General features: G+C 31.6%; 1 protein-coding gene across 2 annotated transcripts in view; it reads left to right on the top strand.

Moving 5' to 3' along the window:
* The first annotated feature begins 1,143 nt into the window (after nt 1-1,143).
* The window catches only part of LOC145307197 (uncharacterized), a 29,534-nt gene continuing 3,813 nt past the window's right edge, over nt 1,144-26,864 (top strand). The window contains exons 1-24 of one of the 2 annotated variants that reach the window (XM_080149569.1): nt 1,144-1,293; nt 2,040-2,116; nt 2,894-2,980; nt 4,137-4,211; nt 4,655-4,720; nt 5,094-5,188; nt 6,281-6,383; nt 7,344-7,415; nt 7,939-8,019; nt 9,183-9,273; nt 12,617-12,684; nt 13,689-13,769; nt 14,166-14,257; nt 15,321-15,353; nt 16,138-16,198; nt 17,104-17,153; nt 18,669-18,744; nt 19,955-20,057; nt 21,455-21,503; nt 22,036-22,078; nt 23,084-23,152; nt 24,111-24,200; nt 25,255-25,305; nt 26,247-26,295. In XM_080149569.1, coding sequence (XP_080005695.1) covers nt 2,048-2,116; nt 2,894-2,980; nt 4,137-4,211; nt 4,655-4,720; nt 5,094-5,188; nt 6,281-6,383; nt 7,344-7,415; nt 7,939-8,019; nt 9,183-9,273; nt 12,617-12,684; nt 13,689-13,769; nt 14,166-14,257; nt 15,321-15,353; nt 16,138-16,198; nt 17,104-17,153; nt 18,669-18,744; nt 19,955-20,057; nt 21,455-21,503; nt 22,036-22,078; nt 23,084-23,152; nt 24,111-24,200; nt 25,255-25,305; nt 26,247-26,291 — 1,650 coding nt within the window. In that variant the 5' untranslated portion in view covers nt 1,144-1,293; nt 2,040-2,047 and the 3' untranslated portion in view covers nt 26,292-26,295. The remainder of the gene's footprint in view (nt 1,294-2,039; nt 2,117-2,893; nt 2,981-4,136; nt 4,212-4,654; nt 4,721-5,093; nt 5,189-6,280; nt 6,384-7,343; nt 7,416-7,938; nt 8,020-9,182; nt 9,274-12,616; nt 12,685-13,688; nt 13,770-14,165; nt 14,258-15,320; nt 15,354-16,137; nt 16,199-17,103; nt 17,154-18,668; nt 18,745-19,954; nt 20,058-21,454; nt 21,504-22,035; nt 22,079-23,083; nt 23,153-24,110; nt 24,201-25,254; nt 25,306-26,246; nt 26,296-26,864) is intronic. The other variant, XM_080149570.1, reaches the window with a different exon arrangement.

Genomic DNA, 26,864 nt, shown 5'->3' with positions numbered 1-26,864 from the left:
ATTGTAAGTAAATATGTTGAAAAACTGCTTGAAGCAGGATAATATTTATGTACATACTTACATTTTTGGACTTGATTATAGAGTTGCTTATAATATTGTTCTTTGTTGTCCCAGGAATCAATATACCAAAAATTAGATCAAATTAAACGGATAATTAGAACACTTGAAAATTTGTTGTTAAAAAAGTAGAAAAATCAACATGTTTAAAATGGACGTACGGACATTCTGGTAATGATTATAGAGTTGCTACGCTTTCTAAATCGTACCCAACTATTACAGGAATCATCATGCAAAGTTTGAAATCGATAGGACAATTCTAACATGCCTAAATTAACAAATAAAAGCTATCTATCTCGGACGGACGGACGGACGGACGGACGTACGGACCGACCCTAATTATAGAAAAGCTTCGCTTTTAAAAATCTCTTCTTGCAAAAGCATGAAATATTTTAGACATTCTATGACAATGTTATCCACCCCCCTCCCCCCACAATTCTAAAAAACAGTGGAGGGGGGGTAATAAACTTTTTGGGTAGGGATTGAATGTTTAAACCCCAAGCCCCTTTGGATTTAAAAATATATTTTTCTAAAAGAAAAGGGCTGAGGAATTCTAGCCAGAGAGAGAGGGGACAATGAGCTGTTTATTACACTGGTCCCCAAAGTTTTACAACAACGTTTTCTTATTGGTTGGCTTAAAACCTTTGGGGACTTTTAATTGTTGGATTCATAAAGTTAAGTGATCAAACGTTTAAACCATTAATTTTAATTTACAAAAGGGTTAATTTTGTGTATCATTATTGGGAATGTAAATCAATTTATCAGCCATTGTCCCATCCCTTTAGATCCCTGAGCAAATATTAACAGTATATACAAAATATTAACTTTTGGCATGTCATAAATTTTCTATTAAATTTTGCATTAGTTTGCATTAAACATTCCATATAAATAATACAAAGTAGAACGATGTCTGTCCGTCTGTTTGTTTGTTTGTACCAAAGGTTCTTGGTAACTGCTGAACCCATCGGGTTCTCCTTAACAGCTAGTAGCTTCTCATAGGTCATGGAAAGGTTTTGTAACTATTTTGGGGTAAGGTATCACCACCCTCCCAATAAAAAATCGCCACTTGAAACAAATTACCCCCACCCCCCCAAAAAAATGGGTTATGGGATTCAAATCCATCTTTTTCAAGTGCCCCTAGAGGCCTCTAGGGGGTGAAGCCGCTAGTTGTAAATATTATATTAAGGGAAATTTAAAATGTGAGTGTTTTTCTTTTCTCTTAGTTATTCAAACCAGGTGATTTCATTATTTTGACCCGTGGGAAAAAAATTTGAGCAAGGGAAAATATTAGAGCATGGGAAATTTTTTTTTGTTGTATAAGGAAACCTTTGCTATTTGAAATAGATGAAATATTAATTTTCATTCTAAAATTAATGTTAAACAAAAAAAGAAATTGTTCATCACCATTTTGTAAGTCACTTCATTAATATTACAGATTGACGGACGTTTAGACGGACATACAGACGTACAGATATATTACTTAATTTTTAAGTTTCAAATTTTTTTTTTATATAATAAATCATTATTTTATGAAGAAAACCTTTTTTTGCTGCTATTTAAATATCTGGTTATCCAGTTAATTCCGGTATTAGAAATCAGCCAGATATCTGGTATCTGGCCAAATATGTATCCGTCCAATATGCACAAACTTATAAGTTACTAGCGGCTACGCCACTAGAGGCCTCTAGTGGCACATTAAATGTTTGTTTTTTATTTCAAATATCTAATTTTAGAAATAATTGTCTTTGTTGCGCTCAAGTCTCTATGAAATGCGAGAATATTTTTTAAATTTTAATTTTTTTTGAGATTTCTCTTGGGAGGGTGGTGGTACCCTCCCCCAAAATAGTTATAAACCTTCCCAGGACCTATGAGAAGCTACCCTGCAAAGGAGAACCCGATCAGTTCAGCGGTTAGCGAGATCCTTTGATACAAACAAACAGACAGACAGACATCATGTTACTTTATTATTAGGATTGTTCTAGTTTTAGACATGGAAAGTTCGAATCCCAGCACAATGACTCTGGATTCAAGTCTTGATACACCTAATGCGCCAATAAAGGTAAATGATGGATGGACAAGTAGATAGTTGAAAAAATAAGTAGATAGATCAATAGATAGACAGATAGGCAAATTGAAAAAAATGATAGATTGGTAAATAAATTGATTGATAGATTGATAAATAGGTCAATAGATTTTATTTATTGATTGATTGGTGGATAAATAGATGGATCAATAGAAAGGTAGTTCTATTAAAAAAAAACAATTAATAGTTCAATAAATAAACCATTAGATTGAGTAATAGATAGATAAATAAACATATCAATAGATTTATTGATTGATAAATAGATAGATAGATAAGTGAATTTATATTTAAATAGATAGATATAAATAGTTTTACATTAACATCTGAAGAGTGCAAACATGCACCAAACAATTTGCCAGAATAAATATGTAAAATTCATTATTATATTTCAGAGTTAACCTCTTAAATAGATTGATAGATATTTGGATAGATGGAATGATTAGCAAATAAATAAATAGTTATATCAATAGATTTAAAGATACATAATTAAATTTATAGATCAAATAATATATTATTATAATTTACTCAGTGTGTAAATGCTATAGTTGATTATTGCATTATATTTCAGACAGCTTTCCACAGATAGAAAAATTATAAGAATAATTCAATTTAAGTTGGGAACAATAACCGTACAATGCGATACATAATTTTTCAGTATTGCTCTAAACTGTTTCTAATCCATTTTCATATTTTCATAACTATACTAGAACAAATATTCTGTATTTAAATGACCATGATGATACTATTACACAGGGTGGAGATGATCTGTCAGTTACAAATGATCTTGATGAGGAGGATCAAACTTATGAAGAATGGAGCAAGTCACAGTCTAATATCAAGGTAGATAGATTGATAGATAGATGGATAGATAGATCAATAGGTAGATTAATAGATAGATTAATATAAAGATTGATAAATTGATAGATAGATTGATATAAAGATTAATAGGTAGAATGATAGATAGATTGATAGATAGATTGATAGATGTATTGATAGATAGAATGATATATAGATTGATAGATAGATTGATAGATAGATTGATAGATAGATAGATAGATAGATAGATAGATAGATAGATTGATAGATTGATAGATTGATAGATTGATAGATTGATAGATTGATAGATTAATAGATTGATAGATTGATAGATTGATAGATTGATAGATTGATAGATTGATAGATTGATAGATTGATAGATTGATAGATTGATAGATTGATAGATTGATAAATTGATAGATTGATAGATTGATAGATTGATAGATTGATAGATTGATAGATTGACAGATTGATAGATTGATAGATTGATAGATTGATAGATTGACAGATTAATAGATTAATAGATTGATAGATTGATAGATTGATAGATTGATAGATTGATAGATTGATAGATTGATAGATTGATAGATTGATAGATTGATAGATTGATAGATTGATAGATTGATAGATTGATAGATTGAAAGATAGATAGATTGATAGATTGATAGATTGATTGATAGATAGATTGATTGATTGATAGATTGATAGATTGATGAATAGATTGGTAGATAGATCAATAGATAGATAGATAGATCAATAGATAGATAGATAGATAGATAGATATATCGCTAGATAGATTGATAGATAGATTGATAGAAAGATGGATAGATAGATTGAGAGATAGATCAAAAGGTAGATCAATAGGTAGATCAATAGGTAGATCAAAAAATATATTGATAGATAGATCAATAGATAGAACGATCAATAGATTGATTGATAGATAGATATATAGATAGATTGATAGATAGATTGATAGATTGATCGATAGATCAATAGATAGGTTGATAGATAGATGGATAGATAGATCGATTTATAGATCAATCAATAGATAGATGGATAGATAGATTGATTGTTAGATAGGTGACAGATGGATAGATCAATAGATTGTTCGATAAATAGAATAGATTATTATGAATGATCAACCATCTATAGTAATAGATCTAATAAATGATTACATTAGGATATAGAGTCACAATCTGAAGGTGGAATGCAGGGTGGATTTTCAGAGGAAGATACAAAGATTCTTCTTGAAAAGGTATCAGTATCACAGCTACTCTATAATTAAGTTATATAACCTCTATCTGTCCATATATCTTAGCTTTAATGGCTTCTATAAAGCATATCTGCAATTTCAAACTTTGATTTGGTACCTGTAAAGTTTAGTGCAATCTAGGAAACAAAACATCCATTTTAAACAATCATATATGAAGCATTCATTTTTTATTGTAATTTCTAGAATGATAAGGCACAATTTAGTTCAGACAATGAAAACAGTTATCTTTTCTAATGCTATAAAGATTAATTTCAATAAAATCATTAATTATTTTCTTATAGATATAGTTTAAAGCAAACTATTCACACAAAAATTTTAAGATTACCAATAAAAAAAAAGATCCAAAAAATTTCCTAAAAAATTCATCTTTTGTTAAATATTTATAAGTCTTCATTAAACATAATATTAGTGCTTTTAATGTGCAGGAATTTGATGATTTCTATGAGGACAGAATCCACAAGTCAGCAGGTCCAATCGTGTTTCTCAGCAAGGTAACAATTGCAATTTCTGGCAAATAAAAATATATGTATGCTTTTTTTTGAAAATTCAAGGTCTGAAAACTTTTTCAATTTTTAAAAACCATAATAAATTAATAGTAATTTCTTGCATTGTATTATAAACACCTATCTGCGGATATAAAATGTACAATTTAAAGATTAAAACCAGTTTTTTTTAGACTTGAGATGCCAAAGGCATAGGGTAAAAAAACTAGTTTTGATTTTATGATTGTACATTTTTATAATTGTAGAAAACTTGTAGAAAACAATGCTAGACATAATTTTTCAGTATAGCTAAGCACCAGTTCTAATCCACCGGATATGAAACGGTTTCAAATCGATACAGAATTATGATTCCTTGATTTAGAGCATCGGTATGTTGCCTTTGATATGGACTGAAGATGATGAAGGGGCAGAATGCAAGTCTTACTTCAACATGTACACTTTCCTTGTGTTCTTTGGGTAGGTATTTTGTTATAAAGTGTAAGCAATCCTCATTTGCTTCTGTTAGGTATCATACTTTAAATTATACTCTTTCTGTGTGTTATTAGGTAGGTATCATACTTTAGAATATACTCTTTTTGTGTGTTATTAGGTAGGTATCATACTTTAAATTATACTCTTTCGCTGTGTTAATGGGTAGGTATCATACTTTGAAATTATACTATTTCCTTGTGTTCTTTGGGTAGGTATCATACTTTAAAATATTCTTTTTCCATGTGTTTGAAAAAAGGAAACTTTTCTGTTTTTTTTTTGAAAGGTATTATGTTCTAAAACATAATTATTTAGGTTAAGATAATTAACAAGTACATACCTTTTGTTCTTTAGGTAGGTATTTTAACATGTTTGGTATACTTGTGTAGGTATACTATCTTAGTATGTAATGCTCTTTTTGTTCTATAGGTAGGTATTAATTTAACATGTTCCACTTTCTTTTGGTAGGTAATGTATTCTAAAGTAGTCACTTTCCTAGTGTTATTTGGGAAAGTATCATATTTAAACAGTTGCCCCATCCCTATGATTCTATGGTATTATGTTGTATCAAAATTATTGGGGACTTCATCTAGAGAACCAAAGAGCATAATGCCCATTGTAGAAGTATAACATTAGATTAAGTAATAATAAACAGACAACCAACCATTTGCTAAACTTAATTAAGTGTATTATAATGAGATGTACCTGTTTACTGGGCAAAGCATTCCCACTTCTAATGCTAATAGAGTAACAAGCCAGACATAACAGCATTAGGTATAGAAATGTAACATATTTTTTATGTTGATATGGTATATTTCATATTTAAGAGTTAAGACTTTAGAGGCTTGGTGTCACCTCAGGTATTAACCTCTCCATGCACCTTGAAACATATCTGCTTTTGATTGCGGTGTAAAGTTGCGCCTGTTTATGGCCAAGGCATTCCCCCCACTCTAAATATTTACATCTCGCATCTGACACAGCAGCAGAACTTATCACCTTCCTGACGATGAGCAGATGCGCTGAGCCACGGTCGCACGTTTTATATTTCATATTTACATGCCTTGAGTTTTTTTTTTAAAGGTGGATTGGACTGACAGTGTTATCAGGATTCAGATTGGGTAAGATGACTAGCGAGACCCCTGCAGCTTTCAACTCATCCATGGAAGCAAGATTTTTCAGTAAGGTACACTTGAATTTCTCATTCGCAATAATAAGCACACAACTTCCTCTGGTTGTGTAAGAAGGGGATTATTGAGTAAGTTTGGATACTCAATAGACACGTACATAATATCAGTGCTACCCTGTATCCCAAAACAAATGAGAGCATCATTCATTACGGTGACTTAATTTGGGACACCTCGGCAAGGGTGAGTTAATAATGAGTAGCTCTCATGAGATAACGGGTCAAGTCATAATGTACTTGAACGTGGAGCTATACACACTACAAATAAGACTAAAATAAAAGTTTTAACTCGGTTTAACGTTAAACTGTAAAGAAATATGATAAATATACAAGCAAAATAACAAGTTATTGTTGAGTTTGAAATCCTTCTCCTCCCTTCAAAAGCATAAAAAGGATTTGAATATTTTGAAGATTAATTTTAAAAACCTTATCAAGGCTTTAAATTTAGATCTACTTGTGTCAGGATGTGCAGAAAATGGATTGCCTATTTCTTAAATAATTTCCAAATGTGTACAGCAGATAACCCAATTATTGCAAACGCTATTTTCAGCTACTCCGGTCAAAAGGAAAAGCGATATAATGTATAAACGATTGATACACTATACGTTCAAAATTTTAATTTTTCAAATTTAGATTTTTTTGGAAGTTTGAAGCTTTTTTAGCTAGTAGCAAATATTGAGATAGGACGCGGATGCTAAGTACACTTTCGGAAACTAAAATTCAGTACATCTGTGGCAGTATTTCTATTAAAGGAATCCTGCAGGAAATACACTGCTCTAACTGACAAAAAAAAGAAAACAAGCTATATACCCAGTAGCCAAATTTGAAGCCTCTGGAAATATCTTTTTAAGAACCCTATATCTTCTTTGTTATTAAAGCTAAAAGCTTCAAATTTTGGTTATTTGGTCTACTTGTGACAGTCTTTCAGCATTGAATGCAGACTTCCTTTAATCTTTCTAGGAAACAATTGATGTGTACACGGGGACAATATTTGCTAACTGTCTGGTGGCTGTCATCTTTGGAGCATTCAAGGTATAGTAGCATATTTAAAACTAGTAGATACGCCTCTAAGGGGGAGTCGATCCCACCCTACTTCATACTTTAGTTTTGAATAGAAAAAGTAAAAAAAAATTTTTGATGGATGGGGTAGGGGACTTTATTTCTAAGGGAGATTTCTCTTTGAAGGGTAGATGTACCCTCCCACATTTATCTAACCTTCCAGGACTTATAAGAAGCTACACTGTAATCAATTATTTCAGTGCTAATTTGTTATGAGTAAAATTTATTTCTCACATTGTATTATAAACAGCTTTCCGCAGATATGTAAATGTACATTTATAAGATTAAAACCAGTTTTTTTAAGACCTGAGATGCCAAAGGCATGGGCCACGAAAAAATGGTTTTAATCTTATGATTGTACATTTTTATATTTGTAGAAAACTGGATTTAATACAAGACATAATTTCAGTGTGGCTGAGAACCGGTTCTAATCCACAGATATTAATCGATGTCGAAGCAATATCCGAAAAAATTTCATGATCTTTTTATAACCTAGAGTCGAAACTTTGCTGAGGTGCTGTTCAACACTGCAGAAATTGACAGCCAACTCCAACTGAAGGAGAAGCACTACAACAAGGTAAAAGGGGGTCATTAGTGTATCGTCCCTTTCGTGGCAACGTGCCTTAAGGGGTGATTCTTCATATTTTCTAAATGGCTTTGGTTATTTTAAGTTAGGTTAGGTTAAATTGGGTTAGATGATTGACCAGCAGGGTTAGGCAATTGGCCCCTCAGGGTTAAAGCCCCCTGTAATGCTAGAAATAGGAAAAAAGCTACTGTGAAAATATGAAGAAACACCACGAAAAGGACTATACTCGGTCATTTTGTTTCGCGTAATTCTGTAAAGTTGTGTGTTGGGTTTTAGTCAAATGCTCTTATTAAGTCAAAATGTTTTTAATTATAACCAAATGTATACATATGAAATAGACCATAAATAAGAACAGTTTGACCTAATAAGAGCATTTGACTACATTCCACAACACCCAACTTTACAGAATTACCCTCTTGATCTGCCTGTGAAAGCTTTTGAAGAATGAAATTAAAAACTAGAAAGATATCCATAATAAAAAGTAGAAGCATGTCTGTCTGAAGCTGAAGATCCCAGTAACCGCTGAGCCAATTGGGTTTAGAGATTTCTCCAACTTTATTCTTCAACTTTATTCACTGGACATCTGCTGATTTTTCTTGTGCTGCAAATCTTGGATCTTGTTCAACAATAATCCCAAAAAAATCACGTAACCTGTATTTGATTTTCAGCTTTCGTTGTGGGGCAACACATAGTAGAATTGACGACCTGTTTATCTTCCCCCCAAATATTATTTTAGATTTATTTCGCTTGTTGGCTATACATAATTCATCATAAACCCGCGACCATGGCTCAACACGTAGCGCATCTGCTCGTCATCAGGAAGGTGATAGGTTCGAATCTCAGTCCAGCACCGTGTCATAACTGAAGACGTTTAAATTGGTTCCTCCTGCTACTATGTCAGATGCGCAAAAAAATTAGTTAGAGTAGGGGGAACTCCTTGGCCCAAAATAGGCGCAACTCATTACCATGCACAGTTAGGACTTCTCAGACAAGGTCATGCAATCAAAGGGTTGGTTGTCTGATGGGTATTGATACCTGCACTATTAAACGCAGAGTATGTTTTAAGATGACGTGGCGAGGACTTTTGCCTGAAGCATCACCATGCTCCTAGAGTCAATAGTCAATACCCAATTCATTGATGTTGTATATTTCAGTTGAAGAATAAGTCCTTGTTTTGGGTGATCATAGAACTTGCCTTGGTTATCTGTCATGCTGTTCCACTTTACTTCTTCTTGGATAAATGTGGTAAGTACCTAGTAAGGTTTATCTATCTATTTATCTATTTATCCATTCATTGATCTATCTATCAATCTATCTATCAATCTATCTATCAATCTATCTATCAATCTATCTATCAATCTATCTATCAATCTATCTATCAATCTATCTATCAATCTATCTATCAATCTATCTATCAATCTATCTATCAATCTATCTATCAATCTATCTATCAATCTATCTATCAATCTATCTATCAATCTATCTATCAATCTATCTATCAATCTATCTATCAATCTATCTATCAATCTATCTATCAATCTATCTATCAATCTATCTATCAATCTATCTATCAATCTATCTATCAATCTATCTATCAATCTATCTATCAATCTATCTATCAATCTATCTATCAATCTATCTATCAATCTATCTATCAATCTATCTATCAATCTATCTATCAATCTATCTATCAATCTATCTATCAATCTATCTATCAATCTATCTATCAATCTATCTATCAATCTATCTATCAATCTATCTATCAATCTATCTATCAATCTATCTATCAATCTATCTATCAATCTATCTATCAATCTATCTATCAATCTATCTATCAATCTATCTATCAATCTATCTATCAATCTATCTATCAATCTATCTATCAATCTATCTATCAATCTATCTATCAATCTATCTATCAATCTATCTATCAATCTATCTATCAATCTATCTATCAATCTATCTATCAATCTATCTATCAATCTATCTATCAATCTATCTATCAATCTATCTATCAATCTATCTATCAATCTATCTATCAATCTATCTATCAATCTATCTATCAATCTATCTATCAATCTATCTATCAATCTATCTATCAATCTATCTATCAATCTATCTATCAATCTATCTATCAATCTATCTATCAATCTATCTATCAATCTATCTATCAATCTATCTATCAATCTATCTATCAATCTATCTATCAATCTATCTATCAATCTATCTATCAATCTATCTATCAATCTATCTATCAATCTATCTATCAATCTATCTATCAATCTATCTATCAATCTATCTATCAATCTATCTATCAATCTATCTATCAATCTATCTATCAATCTATCTATCAATCTATCTATCAATCTATCTATCAATCTATCTATCAATCTATCTATCAATCTATCTATCAATCTATCTATCAATCTATCTATCAATCTATCTATCAATCTATCTATCAATCTATCTATCAATCTATCTATCAATCTATCTATCAATCTATCTATCAATCTATCTATCAATCTATCTATCAATCTATCTATCAATCTATCTATCAATCTATCTATCAATCTATCTATCAATCTATCTATCAATCTATCTATCAATCTATCTATCAATCTATCTATCAATCTATCTATCAATCTATCTATCAATCTATCTATCAATCTATCTATCAATCTATCTATCAATCTATCTATCAATCTATCTATCAATCTATCTATCAATCTATCTATCAATCTATCTATCAATCTATCTATCAATCTATCTATCAATCTATCTATCAATCTATCTATCAATCTATCTATCAATCTATCTATCAATCTATCTATCAATCTATCTATCAATCTATCTATCAATCTATCTATCAATCTATCTATCAATCTATCTATCAATCTATCTATCAATCTATCTATCAATCTATCTATCAATCTATCTATCAATCTATCTATCAATCTATCTATCAATCTATCTATCAATCTATCTATCAATCTATCTATCAATCTATCTATCAATCTATCTATCAATCTATCTATCAATCTATCTATCAATCTATCTATCAATCTATCTATCAATCTATCTATCAATCTATCTATCAATCTATCTATCAATCTATCTATCAATCTATCTATCAATCTATCTATCAATCTATCTATCAATCTATCTATCAATCTATCTATCAATCTATCTATCAATCTATCTATCAATCTATCTATCAATCTATCTATCAATCTATCTATCAATCTATCTATCAATCTATCTATCAATCTATCTATCAATCTATCTATCAATCTATCTATCAATCTATCTATCAATCTATCTATCAATCTATCTATCAATCTATCTATCAATCTATCTATCAATCTATCTATCAATCTATCTATCAATCTATCTATCAATCTATCTATCAATCTATCTATCAATCTATCTATCAATCTATCTATCAATCTATCTATCAATCTATCTATCAATCTATCTATCAATCTATCTATCAATCTATCTATCAATCTATCTATCAATCTATCTATCAATCTATCTATCAATCTATCTATCAATCTATCTATCAATCTATCTATCAATCTATCTATCAATCTATCTATCAATCTATCTATCAATCTATCTATCAATCTATCTATCAATCTATCTATCAATCTATCTATCAATCTATCTATCAATCTATCTATCAATCTATCTATCAATCTATCTATCAATCTATCTATCAATCTATCTATCAATCTATCTATCAATCTATCTATCAATCTATCTATCAATCTATCTATCAATCTATCTATCAATCTATCTATCAATCTATCTATCAATCTATCTATCAATAAATATATCAATCTATCTATCGATCTATCTATCAATCGATCTATCTATTGATCTATCTATCGATATATCAACTTGCCTTGGTTATCTGTCATGCTGTTCCACTTTACTTCTTCTTGGATAAATGTGTTAAGTACCTAGTAAGGTTTATCTATCTATTTATCTATTTATCCATTCATTGATCTATCGATCCATCAATCTATCTATTGATCGATCAATCTACCTTTTGCTTAAGTGATAAATCTATTAATCAATTAATCTATCTATTGATTAATCAATCTATCTATCTATTGATTAATCAATCTATCATCAATCTATCTATCTATCGATTTTATCAATCTATCTAATGTTCAATTATTCTATCTATTTATTGATTGACATTTCTACTAATCTATCCATTGATCTATTTATCTATCAATATAATTATTGATTAATCTATTAATCTATCTATTAATATATCTATTGTTCTATCCATTGATCTATCTATCAATATATTTTTCAATTCATCTATCAATTTATTTATCGAACTATCTATCAATCTATCCATTGATCTATCTATTGATATTTCAATCTATGTATATCGATCTGTCTATTGATCTATAAATCTATCTATCATCTAACAATCAATTTCTCTCCAAAATTAATAACAAAATTTTATAAAATATTATCTAGGAATAAAAGATCTCAAAAGTTGGAAAATATATAGGACAATTCTGGCCAATTTTCTGTAATTTTGAAGATCAGCTAAACTGCTTACTAGGTCTAGATGTGGTGCTGTATGTTTGCTTAATTCTGGCCACATTTGCCATTGCTGTTCTGGATCTTCAGGTATAATATATGAATAATTATTGGTTATGCCCTAGAGGCATCTTGGGGGAACTTAGATAGGGTGATAGAGTCAACCTATCCCCCCCCCCACCCATCAATTGTTCTTACTAATCATATATCAGCATAGAGCACCCAAATAATTTAGAGTCTAAACTCCTGTCCTTCATCCCTCTCCCCATTGTATATTCACCCCAATTATGATACACAAACTTGCCCCTTATTGGTAAAAAGTTGGAATACTTTGTGCAAACCAATCAGAAGTCGGCATATAAACCATATCCCTGCCCTTCTCCCATCTGAAAATCAATTTAATGGAAGTTATAACCAATCTCATGTTCACCCAAATTAAGATAAACAAAATTACTTCCTAGTGGTGAAAAATTTTGGACCCTTGTATTGGAACACAGTAATAGTGTCTGACTGATTATGACGTAACAAAAAAAAAATAGCCAATGAGAGGCCACTATAAATTTTACCAATGGTCAATAACGGCCTCTCATTGGCTAATTTTTTTTTGTTATGTCATAATCAGTCAGACACTATTACTGTGTTCCTTGTATTGACTAATGATAAATCTCAACATCAACACTTTTAAATTAGTGTAATTAAGAGTCCAATTAATTCTTGATGGCTTGGTGTTGCTTTAGGGTCTCCATGCACCTCGTAAAATACTCCGCGTCTTAATTGCGATGTAAAGCGTCCATTTACCATATAGACAACCAACACTTTGATTGCATGACCCTTGTCTTAGAAGTCTTAACTTTGGATGGTAATGAGTTTTGCCTTTTTTGGGTCAAGGCATTTACCCTACTCTAACTATTTATGTCACACGCTAACAGCTTTAGTTATGACGCGGTGTTAAGCTGAGATTCGAACCTATCACCTTCTTTTACTACAAGTGGATAAGTGTTTGCAGGCTTTTCAGTCCAAGTTACACCTGATAATCAATAATGATGAATACTTGTACTTTCTACCTACCAATGCTACATGAAGCTTGTATTTAGTATGTGCACATGTGCATGGCACTGTGTAAGAGATACAGGATGCTCAACAAGATTATTTCTCACATCATCAAACCATTCAAGGTAACAATTATTTCCACAAAATGCATTTTGATGAAAATGTATTTTTATCTGTTTGTTGCAAAAAAGTTTAACATTTAAAAGTATTTTTTACCATAAAGTTATCAAAATAACTAAACATTAAACTATTGCTATATAAGCCAAAAAAATAGCTCTAGCAATACCATGCAAATTATTACAATATAAAAACAATTGGGAATGTGTCTTAATAAGTTTTATATACATATTCATAGGTCCGCCAGTAAAATGTTTATCAAATCAAAAGTTTATTTGTTAGATGGGTGTTCTGAATCAAAAGTGACATTTTTAGTTTCCAAATTTTGTTTCTTGAAATTCAACCAAAAGTGTAAGTTAAATAAATTATCAAGACAATACGTTTAATTCCTGTATTTTTATTAGACGTTCCGTGCCCACGAACCAAGCAACATGATGCTGCAATCAATTCTGCAGTACAGATGGGATGCGGTTTCAAAGCAAGAGGCAAGAAACACGTAAGTACCCTATTACATACTTGAGGTTGTGTGATTATTTAATTAGTGTTGAAAACATGTTTCTATGTGCAGTACGGATGGAATTTGATTTTACATCAAGGAGCAGGAACTAAAAAAGTTTCTTATTACATAGTTAAGGTTGTGTGATTTATAAATATGTTTTTATATTAATTACAATTTTTGTACAATGCGATTAGAAATCAAAAGAAAAGAATTACGTAAGTATTCTATTACGTAAAACACCTATAACATGTTTCTATAATTGATACAAAGAAATGAAAAGTAATATACTACATAGTTGAGGTTGTGTGAATATCAAAAAATAAACTAAAACATGTTTTTCTGATCAAAGCTGTAGTAAAGATGGGATATGTTAAAAAGCAAGAGGCAAGAAATACATAAGTATCCTGTTACATAGTTGAGGTTGTGTGATTATTAAACTAAAAACATGTTTCTATATTGAATACTTTAATAATGAGAGCAAGAAATACACAAGATAGATAGTTAGGTTGAATGTTAAGAAAATATAAAACATGACTGTTGTCACAAAAGGTGTCAAGGTTACAATTTATTTTTAAATATTTTTTATTCTTATTTTTCTATTTGATGAGATTTGCTTTTATGGGTGTTGTCATTCTTGATAATTTTTGTGTTTAGTGGAAATAGAATACATATATTGGATATTTTGATAGACGAGAAGGTCATAGATTTGAATCTCAGCCCATTAGAAAGACGTTAAAAATGGTTCCTATTACTACTATGTAAGGTGTGGAATATATAGTTAGAGATGGAGGAATGCCTTAGCCCAAATAAGGTCCAACTCATTTCTATGCACTATCAGGGCTTCTAGACAAAGTTTGTGCAACTAAAGAATTGGTTCTCTATTGGGTGTTACCTAACTTAATACCATGGTCAATTAAGCACATTACACTTCAATTCAAAAGCAGATTGTGATCAAGGTGGCATGGAAAGGATACTTAGATGAAGCGTCACCAAGCATACCATCTTCATCAACTTATTCTTTATCCATTGTTTTCCATTGATTAACTATTTCATGTTTCAGGTTTGATCAGATCTGGGAACCCAGCGAAAAGGAATTTGCTAAATTTAAAAAAAAACACAGAACTGCTACTAAGGCTTACTTAGGCTTTTACACACGCATTTAAGGGATAAGACAATATTATAATAATTGATGTATGTAATTATTTAGTCTAAAAATCAACCCTCCTGCAGATTTATATTATGGGTTACAAAACTAGCTACTGCTTGTTGGGATAAATCAAACAGACAAAAGGATATACTGAGAGAAAAAGGCAGACAGATAAACAGACAAACACAAACAAACAGATAGATAAACAGACAAACATACAGAATAAAATAGACAGATAAACAAACAGAAAAAATGTGTGACGTCAAAAAAATATGTCTAGATCCATCTCTTTTTAGGGGTTACAGACAGACACAAAAACAGACAGATAAATAGACATAGAAGCAGATAAATAGACAGACAAACAGATAACAGATAGGCAAAAAACAGACAGACAGATAAATAGTCATAAGAAATAGACAGATAAACAGACATATAAACAGACAGACAAACCAGAAGACAGAAAAACAGACAGACAAACAAGTAGACAGATACACAGACAGACAAAGAAACAACAGACAGACAGATGAATAAACAGACAGAAAGGTAATTAAACAGACAAACCAAAAACAGACAAAAATCAAACAAACAGACAGATAAATTAAGAAAAAGATAAACAGACAGACAGATAAACTGACAGATAGACATACAAGCAAAAAAACAAACTAAAAATATATAAACAGACTTAAAAATATACATCTAGAAGATAAAACTTAGCAAATATCTTCTAGGATAACGCTAGTCTAAAGCTCGGAGATGGTGGAGTTGTGACGAACAAACCTGATATGACTGAGGTAAAGAATTTTTTAATGCGTTGCCACCCTCACTTATTTCTTCCAACAGAAAAGTTGTATACCGAAAGATATATGTATTAGGATATATAAGTTGGAAGGAATTTTAATGTTAGGGGGAGATTTGAAAACTGCATCAAATTTTAAGGATTTTTTTTATAAAATTCGTTTTTTGTATGATTCTTTATCTAAAAGCAGAAATACAATTTAAGTTAATTAATTTTGACATCTGTGATTGGTGGATTGAAAACTATCTGCGCTCTGATTGGAGAAGCTTAAGTGTATGATTCACCCAATTAGATCGCAGGTAGTTTCTAATTCACCTATCCTATTGGTCAAAATTAATTAACTTAAATTATATTTCCACTTTTAGAGAAAGAATTATAAAAAAAACGAATTTTATAAAAAATCCTTAAAATTTGATACAGATTTCAAATCTCCCCCTAACATTAAAATTCCTTCCAATTTTTATATCCTAATATGTATATAAAGACATTTCAAAATTGACTACTTGGGCTTGTAAAGAAACTATCACAGTATCTGATAAATGTCTGTTTTGTAAGCATTTTCGACATGGTTATGGCCAAATACATTTTATGTTATGATTAAACTATTAAAGCTTTATCTAGAGAGGTTACTTAAAAAATCATGTGTGTTAGTTTGTCTGTCTGTTTATCTGTCTTTGTCTGTAATCATGCGTTTCATTAGCATTATTTTGTTCGGGAATACATCATATAAAATATGATCTTGTGGTGTAAACTTGAATAATTATAATACTACTGCTACTAATGGTGATATTCATTCTTGTTAAAAGCTTTTCTAAAATTAGGGACAATCTGTCTTTTTGACTTATTATTATCAACTGTTTCACAGATTTATTTTATTGATGTTATCATTCTTGTTTTAAGAATATTTGCCCGGCGCTGCTGCTCAAAGGTGGAGAAAAAGAAATTTCAAGGTGAGTGACTATCTGGCGTCAATTAATGTAAAATATAATTTCAAAACAAAAATAAAATCTTTAATACCTTTCTCATGGATAGTTTTCCCAAATTGCAAAGGTTTGAACATTTCTTTATACTAAAACAAATAGACAATTTTAAGACTCTTTGAGGTGTCCAAAAAAAAAATGAGCCATGTAACGTCAATAGATCCATCTCTTTTTAAGGGGTTTCCTTTTCCACTTAAATGACATTAAACAGCTCATTTTTTCGGACCCTTTGTAGAGCTTCAACAATCATGGTTTAATTTAGAGAAGAGTCAAACAGACAGTCAAACAGACAGTCAAACAGACAGTCAAACAGACAGTTAAACAGACAGTCAAACAGACAGTCAAATAGACAGTCAAACAGACAGTCAAACAAACAGTCAAACAGACAGTCAACAGACAGTCAAACAGACAGTCAAACAGACAGTCAAACAGACAGTCAAACAGACAAACAAACAAACAGTCAAACATACGGTCAAACAGACAGTCAAAAAGACAGTCAAACAGACTGTCAAACAGACAGTCAAACAGACAGTCAAATAGACAGTCAAATAGACAGTCAAACAGACAGTCAAACAAACAGTCAAACAGACAGTCAACAGACAGTCAACAGACAGTCAAACAGACAGTCAAACATACAGTCAAACAGACAGTCAAACAGACAGTCAAACAGACAGTCAAACAGACAGTCAAACAGACAGTCAAACAGACAGTCAAACAGACAGTCAAACAGACAGTCAAACAGACAGTCAAAAATACAGTCAAACAGACAGTCAAACAGACAAACAAACAAACAGTCAAACATACAGTCAAACAGACAGTCAAACAGACAGTCAAACAGACAGTCAAACAGACAGTCAAACAGACAGTCAAACAGACAGTCAAACAGACAGTCAAACAGACAGTCAAATAGACAGTCAAACAGACAGTCAAATAGACAGTCAAACAGACAGTCAAACAAACAGTCAAACAGACAGTCAAACAGACAGTCAAACAGACAGTCAAACAGACAGTCAAACAGACAGTCAAACAGACAGTCAAACAGACAGTCAAACAGACAGTCAAACAGACAGTCAAACAGACAGTCAAACAGACAGTCAAACAGACAGTCAAACAGACAGTCAAACAGACAGTCAAACAGACAGTCAAACAGACAGTCAAACAGACAGTCAAACAGACAGTCAAACAGACAGTCAAACAGACAGTCAAACAGACAGTCAAACAGACAGTCAAACAGACAGTCAAACAGACAGTCAAACAGACAGTCAAACAGACAGTCAAACAGACAGTCAAACAGACAGTCAAACAGACAGTCAAACAGACAGTCAAACAGACAGTCAAACAGACAGTCAAACAGACAGTCAAACAGACAGTCAAACAGACAGTCAAACAGACAGTCAAACAAATAGTCAAACATATAGTCAAATAGACGGACAAACAGACAGAAAAATAAGAGAAAAAAAGACAAACATTCTTGTTTTTATCTAGAGAAGAGGAAACAACAGTGATCCTGCAACTTGATATTCTGAGAGGGATACACAGTGACTTACACAATGTGGGCCAGGTAATATGCAGGGATATTAAGGGATAAGACACAAAACCCACAACTGTGGTGCACTCGTTTGTCACCGGGGAGGTCATAAGTTCAAATCTTGGCTTATCACCGTGTCATAACTAAAGACATTAAATATGGTCAGTTGCCTAACAGTAATAGTTAGAGTATGATGAATGCCTTGGCACAAAACAGGTACAACTCATTACCATGCACAGTTAGGACTTCTCAGACAAAGGTCATTGAATTAAAGGGTTTGTTGTCTGATGGGTGTTACTAAACCTAATACCCCAGTGTTAACCTGGGTTGTTGGACCAAGGCGTTTGAATATCATGGACAGCATCTCTGCCCGTATGAGGTAATTGAGGAGGTAAGGGATTGGACAATAGATTTATAATAAATCATATCAAATGTTTTGCTGATATCAGAAATGCCTTTAAAGTTTTTGAAATACAAAAGGGGTTTTTTTTTAATGCAACCATCTTGTAATCAGTGAGCAAATGGCACTTAGAATTCAAATTTCGATCTGAACTTTTGCATGAGTAATCCTTGGTAGGTCTTTTTTCTTTAAATCGAACAAAAAGTTTAAAAAGTAACGGCTGGCGGCTCAGCCCTTTAGCCGTTTTTTGCCTATTTTCATGGTAAATTCATCATCAATTACGTAGGAATCAACTTTTTAAAACATATTTTTGGTTTAATTTATGTTAAATAATAGCAATAACCATTTTTAAAACTTCTAGTATCAACAGCTACCGTCTAGAACCGTTTATTAGAGTTTTGGAGTGGAAGAGAGTATTATGTGGAGATAGGTTTCATGACTAATTTGCAATATAGATATCCAAAATATGGCAAAACGGCTGAGCCGCCAGCCTTTAGCCGTTACTTTTCCAACTTTTTGTTTGATTTAGGGAAAATAGACCTACCAAGGATTACTCATGCAAAATTTCAGATGGAAATTCGAATTTTAAGTGCCATTTGATATAGATCATTAATAAATGTACCCTATACCAATTATAACAAACAAAATCTTTATTTTGTAATATATGTATATGTATAGATGTATAATCCAGATCCTTTTTGTCTGCTAGCAAATTGCTTTCTGTTCGCTTGTAGTAATGTATAACTCACTTTGTCCATTTAGAAAATAACTTTTTTGTACTTTGGTACTTATGAATATTGACATCATTATTGTTTACAAATGTTTTTTGTTATTATTGTGTAGGAAATAAATGGTCTACTTGGATTTCAAATTCTAGTCACCTTGATCTGCAACTGCATCCTCCTCATTATGATTGGATTCTTCTTTATGTCAACAACATACGAAGGTATAGATGAACCTCAATCTGTCCTACTTTACGATTCCAGTGACGTCATATACGTTTAGGGAAGGGGGGAAGAAAATCTCTTCCATTTTCTCACATCTCTTTTGAAGAGATGTTCTTCCCCCCTTCCCTTTTTCTTTCCCAAAACGTATATGACGTCACTGGAATCGTCTTTCTCAAAGTAGGACAGATTGTGGTTCGTCAAGATATATTAAAATAAATAATGGGACAGAGTGTGCATTATATTATTTAATAATTCCTTAGTTCTACACTTACCTTATGTCATATGAAGGTATTTTATGTATAAATAATGGGACGGAGTGTGTATTATATTATTAAATAATTCATTAATTCGCTACACTTACCTTACCTCGTAAGGGCGGGATTATATGAAATTATATAAATAAATAATGGGACAGAGTGTGCATTCCTTAGTTCTACACTTACCTTATGTCATATGAAGGTATTTTATGTATAAATAATGGGAGGGAGTGTGCATTATATTATTTAATAATTCATTAATGCTATACTTACCTTACCTCGTAAGGGCGAAATTCTCCTCCAATTTTAAGTGATCATATAGAGTATCCAGAGCATCATTCGCGCATAATGGGATATTACTTTGGTGACTTTTAAGTTATTTAGATTGGTTAGTTAATTAAGTTGTGTGTCCAAACATTACAACCACTAATTGTATCTAGAGAATGGGGTAATCTTGCTTATCATAATTGTGAATGTACAACAATTTATCAGTCATTGTCTTATCCATTTAGATCCCTGATAATAAATATTTCCATAAATAATATCAACCATTTATTTGTTCTTTTTTTTTTGGGGGGGGGGGGGGTTAAATTCAAAATAATAAAATTAATGAGGGTACCAAAATATAATTTGTTTATTTAGGTGATAATGCACTAAGAAAAAACTATCTCATCTTTCTTAAAATAACCATAAACCAGTCAAGATTTTCAATATTAAAGAACTAAATATTAAGCTATAAAAATTGGAAAGAATTTTAATGAATATAATAGATTTGAAATCTGCATAAAATTTTAAGGAATTTTTATAAAATTCGTTTTTTGTATAATTCTTTATCTATAAGCGCAAATACAAATTAAGTTAAATAATTTTGACATCTGTGATTGGTGGATTGAAAACTATCTGCGCCCTGATTGGAGAAGCTTAAGTGACGTACATCATTCAACCAATTAGTTTCCAATCCACCTATCCTATTGGTCAAAATTTATTAACTTAAATTGGATTTGCGCTTTTAAATAATGAATTGTATAAAAAGCGAATTTTATAAAAAATCCTTAAAATTTTATGCAGATTTTAAATCTATTATATTCATTAAAATTCTTTCCAATTTTTATAGCTTACTAAATATTCTTATTCTTTAGGAAATTTCTTCTGGCCATTCATAGTGATGCTTATTACTCCCCTGCTTAGGTATTTAGAATTAGATGTAATACAAAGTAGAATGATGTCTGTCCGTCTGTTCGGCTGTCTAATAAAAGAATAATGTAGATGTATAACCCAGGATTTGTGGGATTTTTTCTCGTCTGCCAGCAAATTGCTTTCTGCTGTTTTGTAGTGACTTGGCTGTGGCTGATATTTAAAGATCCATTTAAAGTTGGTTCCAGGTCCCCACCTTGTGAACATATAGCTAGTTGACCCATGCCCCTTCTATACTTTTACTTTAGTGTACGTCTCTATGTTTAAAATCTTATTAAATGATTAGATAAAGCTTTTAGAGGATTACCTATAGGTCCTAATGTGCCCTAATGTTATATAATGGAAACTAATAAAATATTTTCCTGTATTCATTCGAATCAATTGATATCTAATGGATTTGAACCGGTTCTCAGACATACTGAAAAATTATGTCTAGAATTGTGTTATATCCAGTTTTCTATGAATATAAAAATGCACAACCATAAGATTATAACCAGTATTAAAAGATTTAAACTTTTTTCCTTAGAATTCAGCTTCTTGGACATTGGGCCCAGGTTATGAAGGATACGGTAAGAAAAATATTTTCCATTTGTAAAATTTTGAGAAGGATAGAAAAACATGTAAAATTATAGTACTGTTAAAATCCCAGGTTATAAAGGATATGATAAAAAAAATATTTAGTATTCGTACCATCTAAAATTATAATCCCAGGTTATTAGAGATACTCATAGTACTATAGTAATGAATGAATGATACGAAAAGAATAACATTTTCCATTCGTATTGTATTGGAAGGATAGAAAAACATGTAAAATCCCAGGTTATAAAGGATACGGTAAAAATATTAAATAATATTTAGTATTCATATAGTTTTGACATTATAGAACAACAGGTAAAATGATAGTACTGTAATAATACCAGGTGATAATGGATACAGTAAGAATAATATTTTCGATTCATAAAATTTTGGAAGGATAGTAAACATGTAAAATTATACTACTGTCATAATCCCAGGTTATAAAGGATACGGTAAAAATAATATTTAGTATTTGTACCATCTTAGATTATAATCCCAGGTTATTAGAGATACTCATAGTACTATAGTAATCCCACGTTATGAATGATACAAAAAGAATAATATTTTCCATTCGTATTGTATTGGAAGGATAGAAAAACATGTAAAATCCCAGGTTATAAAGGATACGGTAAAAATAATATTTAGTATTCTTATAGTTTTGACATTATAGGACAACAGGTAAAATGATAGTACTGTAATAATACCAGGTTATTAAGGATACGGTAAGACTATTATTTTCATCGTAATAGTTTTTGTATTCCCAGGTTATTCAGGATATGGTAAGAATAATTTTTTCTATTTGTTTATTTTAGAAGGGTAGGATAACAGGTAAAATGATAGTACTGTAATAATACCAGGTTATAAATGATACGGTAAGAATAACATTTTCCAATTCGTAATATTTTTGAAGGGTAGGACAACATGTAAAATTATAAGAATAATACGATAATTACAGTATTTTCCCTCGAATGGATATAATCGTTATTATTTTGATTCAGTCAATGAAACCATTCTGGACAATGAGTCAGATGTCAACTCTGGATGGATCCCCTAAGCTTGAGAGACAGGTTAGTTCACCATATGACAAGTATAACAACATTCTCATCGTCATGAAGTTCAAACCTTGTACAGACACCGTGTCATAACAAAAGATGTTAAAATGGTTCTACTGCTGTTATGTCAGATGTGCAACATAAATAGTTAGAGTAGGGGGATTGCCTTTGCACAGTTAGGACTTCTTAGACAAAGATTGTGAAATCAAAGGGTTGGTTGTTTGATGAATGTTGTTTTTTTTTGGGTGATTAAGCATATTATTATGAAATTCTAATTGCAGAGTATGTTCATAGAGAAGAGGACTTCTTTCTAAAGCATCAACATGCTCCCTATTATCATAATAACGAAAACATTCATAAAATTGAATCTCAAATAACCAGAAATACAAATATACATTATCAAATGCATGATATTCAACATTTTTATAAGTGTTATATTTCTACATGAATTTATCCTAAACTTTCTGAATAACAGAATGCTTAATCTTATTACCTATACAAAGATTTTTATGTTCTGGGATGGTTTTAGGTTATTTGATTTTTAGATTTTAGTTTTGGGATAGTTTTAGGCCATTTTTTTGCTCTTTTTATATCTTTGACTTTATATGCCATTATATGCTAAGGTCACAGCTGCTAAACATAAACATTGGTTGTGCTAGTTTTTTATAAGACATCCTGTAGGTTTAGGTAAAATATTTCTAGGTAAAGGCAGACCAGAAAACTTTTTTTCTGAAACACCCTGTATATAAGTTCAGGTACAGAAGTTCCAACTGCAGAACTGTATTCTTAGACACCCTGTGTATATTTATTCATATACAAAATTTCTAGCTGCTGGCAAGCCATAAAAGTTTTTTACTCATACACCCTACATGCAAGTTTAGGTAATGAAGTTCTAACTGCAGAACTTTATTCTGAGACACCCTGTGAGACAGCCATAAAACCTTATTTTCAGACACCCTGTATATATATTCAGGTACAAAAGTTCCAGCTGCAGGCAAGCCAGAAAACCGCCAGATTCACGGCCTCTGGATACTTCAATGTTACAAGACAAACTATCACAAAGGTAGACAACAAAATTTTGTTGTTGGGAAGGCGATGTGTGCGAATCTCGACCTCGCAATGCGTCATAACAAAAGAAGTTCAAAAACAGTCCTGCAGATACGCAATATTAATAGTAATTAACAGACAAATGCCATGTTACAAAAAGCTTGAATGTCTCCAGGATCTTAACCAGCAGTATTTGGTTAAGAGATACACGAAAAAAGTATAGCATATATTCAGGCTATATTATTCGACTATACAATGGTAAATAAAAGTGATCATGGCTGACACATAAACGGGATAATAATTTTACTGACATTATGATTTATCCTTTTCACTTTGTGTCTGTCTGTATTTCTGAAACATTTTTTGCTCCTATTTATAGACAACTGAATAATTTGGTGTATAATGAGCATATAGTATATAATCTAGATGGTTTGTTGATCTGTCAGCAATGCCAAAAAAAATAACATCTGACATACTTTATCTGATTGTCGTTCATTTTTTTTAGCTTTGCTACTCATAGATGCTATTAACTATATTCTTGGACATATTTGTGGTTATATAATGGATATAGAATATGTGAATGTTGTGAGAGGTTCTCGCATACCCTAATAAAATGTCTGTCTATCTCAACTGGTTAATCTAACAATAACTACCTCCACCCCCACTCCACCACTTTTGGCTTTGCCTTATTCCTTTCCTTGACCATGGATGAACAAATTGACCATTTACAATATCCACGTATTCTACATCCATTTTACAACAACTATGATATTTCAACACCCTATAATACCATGCTGCATTCTAGATTTAAATTTTTACCCGCAAAACTTTAAAATTTTACCGCCATAACTTGAAAATTTCCCGCCAAAACTTAAAATTTTTCCAACAAATCTTGAAATTTTCCCGCCAAAACTTGAAATTTTCCCGCCAAATCTAGAAATTTTCCAAAAAAAAACTTAAAATTTTTCTGACAAATCTTGAAATTTTCCCGCCAAAACTTAAAATTTTTCCGACAAATCTTGAAATTTTCCCGCCAAAACTGGTATTCTACACCTGTTGTCTTTGTTTAGATCTATGGAATGGTTCTGCTGCTGGTTTTCCTTCTCTGGAAATTTGACAGGAAACTTTCTGCTATAATTCAATTAGCGGCTTCGCCCCAAGCCTCTAGGGGCTGTGCCCCAAACAACTTATTTCGTACATAATTTAAACATACCATATTTTGGTGCTGCGAACAATAATTTTATGGGTTAACCATAACGATTTCTTTTAAATCTTTTAATAAATTTTTATTTTTTTGGGGGTGAGGGTGGTGGTGTCCCACCCCCCAAGAAAAAAGCCTAAAACCACCACAGAACCAGTAGGTATATTCCCTGAAGAGTAGAGAACATTCGGTTCAGCTGTTACCGAGATCTTAAGCTTCAGACGGACAGACAGACATTCTACTTTGTATTATAGATAGACATAGTATTTCAATAGCAGGGATCTAAAGGGATAAGACAATGGCTGATAAATCGATGTACATCTGCAATGTTAATCTACAAAATTACCCCTTATTTATATTACAATTAGTGGTTGAATCGTTTTAACACTCAACTTAATAAACCAACCAATCAAAATTCACTAATGGCCTCAAAGATTTTAAGCCAACGAATAAGAAACGTTATTATAAAAATTTGTGGACTAGTGTAATAAACAGCCCATTGTCCCATCTCTCTCTGAATTCAAATAGACATAGTAACCTTATAATAAAGTAACAGGATGTGTGTTTGTCTGTGTATTTGTATGTACCAAAGGATCTTGCTAACAGCTAAAACGATCGGGTTCTCCTTTACAGGGTAGCTTCTCATAGATCCCGGGAAGGTTTATAACTATTTTGGGGGAGGGTACCACCACCCTCCCTAGAGAAATCACAAAAATTGGAAAAAAATTAATTATTCGCAGACTTGAGCGCAACATAGATAATTTAAAAAAAAAACGTTGAAAGTGCCACTAGAGGCCTATAGGGGCGCATCCGCTAGTAGATTTATAAATGAATTATACTAGAAAGATATATTTGGCTAGGCTTGAAAACCAGTTTGGTCTGAAACCAATGATGAAAACAAACTAAAAAGGAATCATTCCATAAATAGTATTTAAATTAATAAATTTAGTTTTGTTTGGTGGTCTGTTTGTCTGTCTGTTTGTCTGTTGTTTATCTGTCAGTGTGTCTCTATGTTAGTGTGTCTGTCTGTAGGTACCTATGTTTATCTATCTGTATGTTTGTCTGTCTGTTTGTTTATCTGTCTGTTTGACTGTATGTTTGGTCTGTCTGTTTGTCTTTTTGTTTATTTGTCTGTGTGTTTGTCTGTATGTTTGTCTGTATTTTTATCTGTCTGTTTGTCTGTGTGTTTGTTTTTCTACCTGTCCGTCTTTCCGTTTGTCTGTCTGTCTAATTGTCTTTCTGTTTGGTTGTCTGCCTGTTTGTCTGTCTGTTTGTCTGTTTGTTTGTCTGACTGTTTGTTTATTTGTATTTTTGTTTGTCTTGTTATTATGTCTGTTTGTTTGTCTGTCTGTTTGTCTTTCTGTTTGTCTGTCTGTTTGTTTGTCTGTCTGTTTGTCTTTCTGTTTGTCTGTCTGTTTGTTTTTCTTTTTGTCTGTCTGTTTGTTTTTCTGTTTCTCTGTCTGTCTGTTTGGTTGTCTG

This window comes from Acartia tonsa, chromosome 15 (genome assembly GCF_053477335.1).
Source record: "Acartia tonsa isolate MP-2025a chromosome 15, ASM5347733v1, whole genome shotgun sequence".
Lineage (NCBI taxonomy): Eukaryota > Metazoa > Arthropoda > Copepoda > Calanoida > Acartiidae > Acartia > Acartia tonsa.
This window is presented reverse-complemented; position numbering and strand designations above follow the sequence as displayed.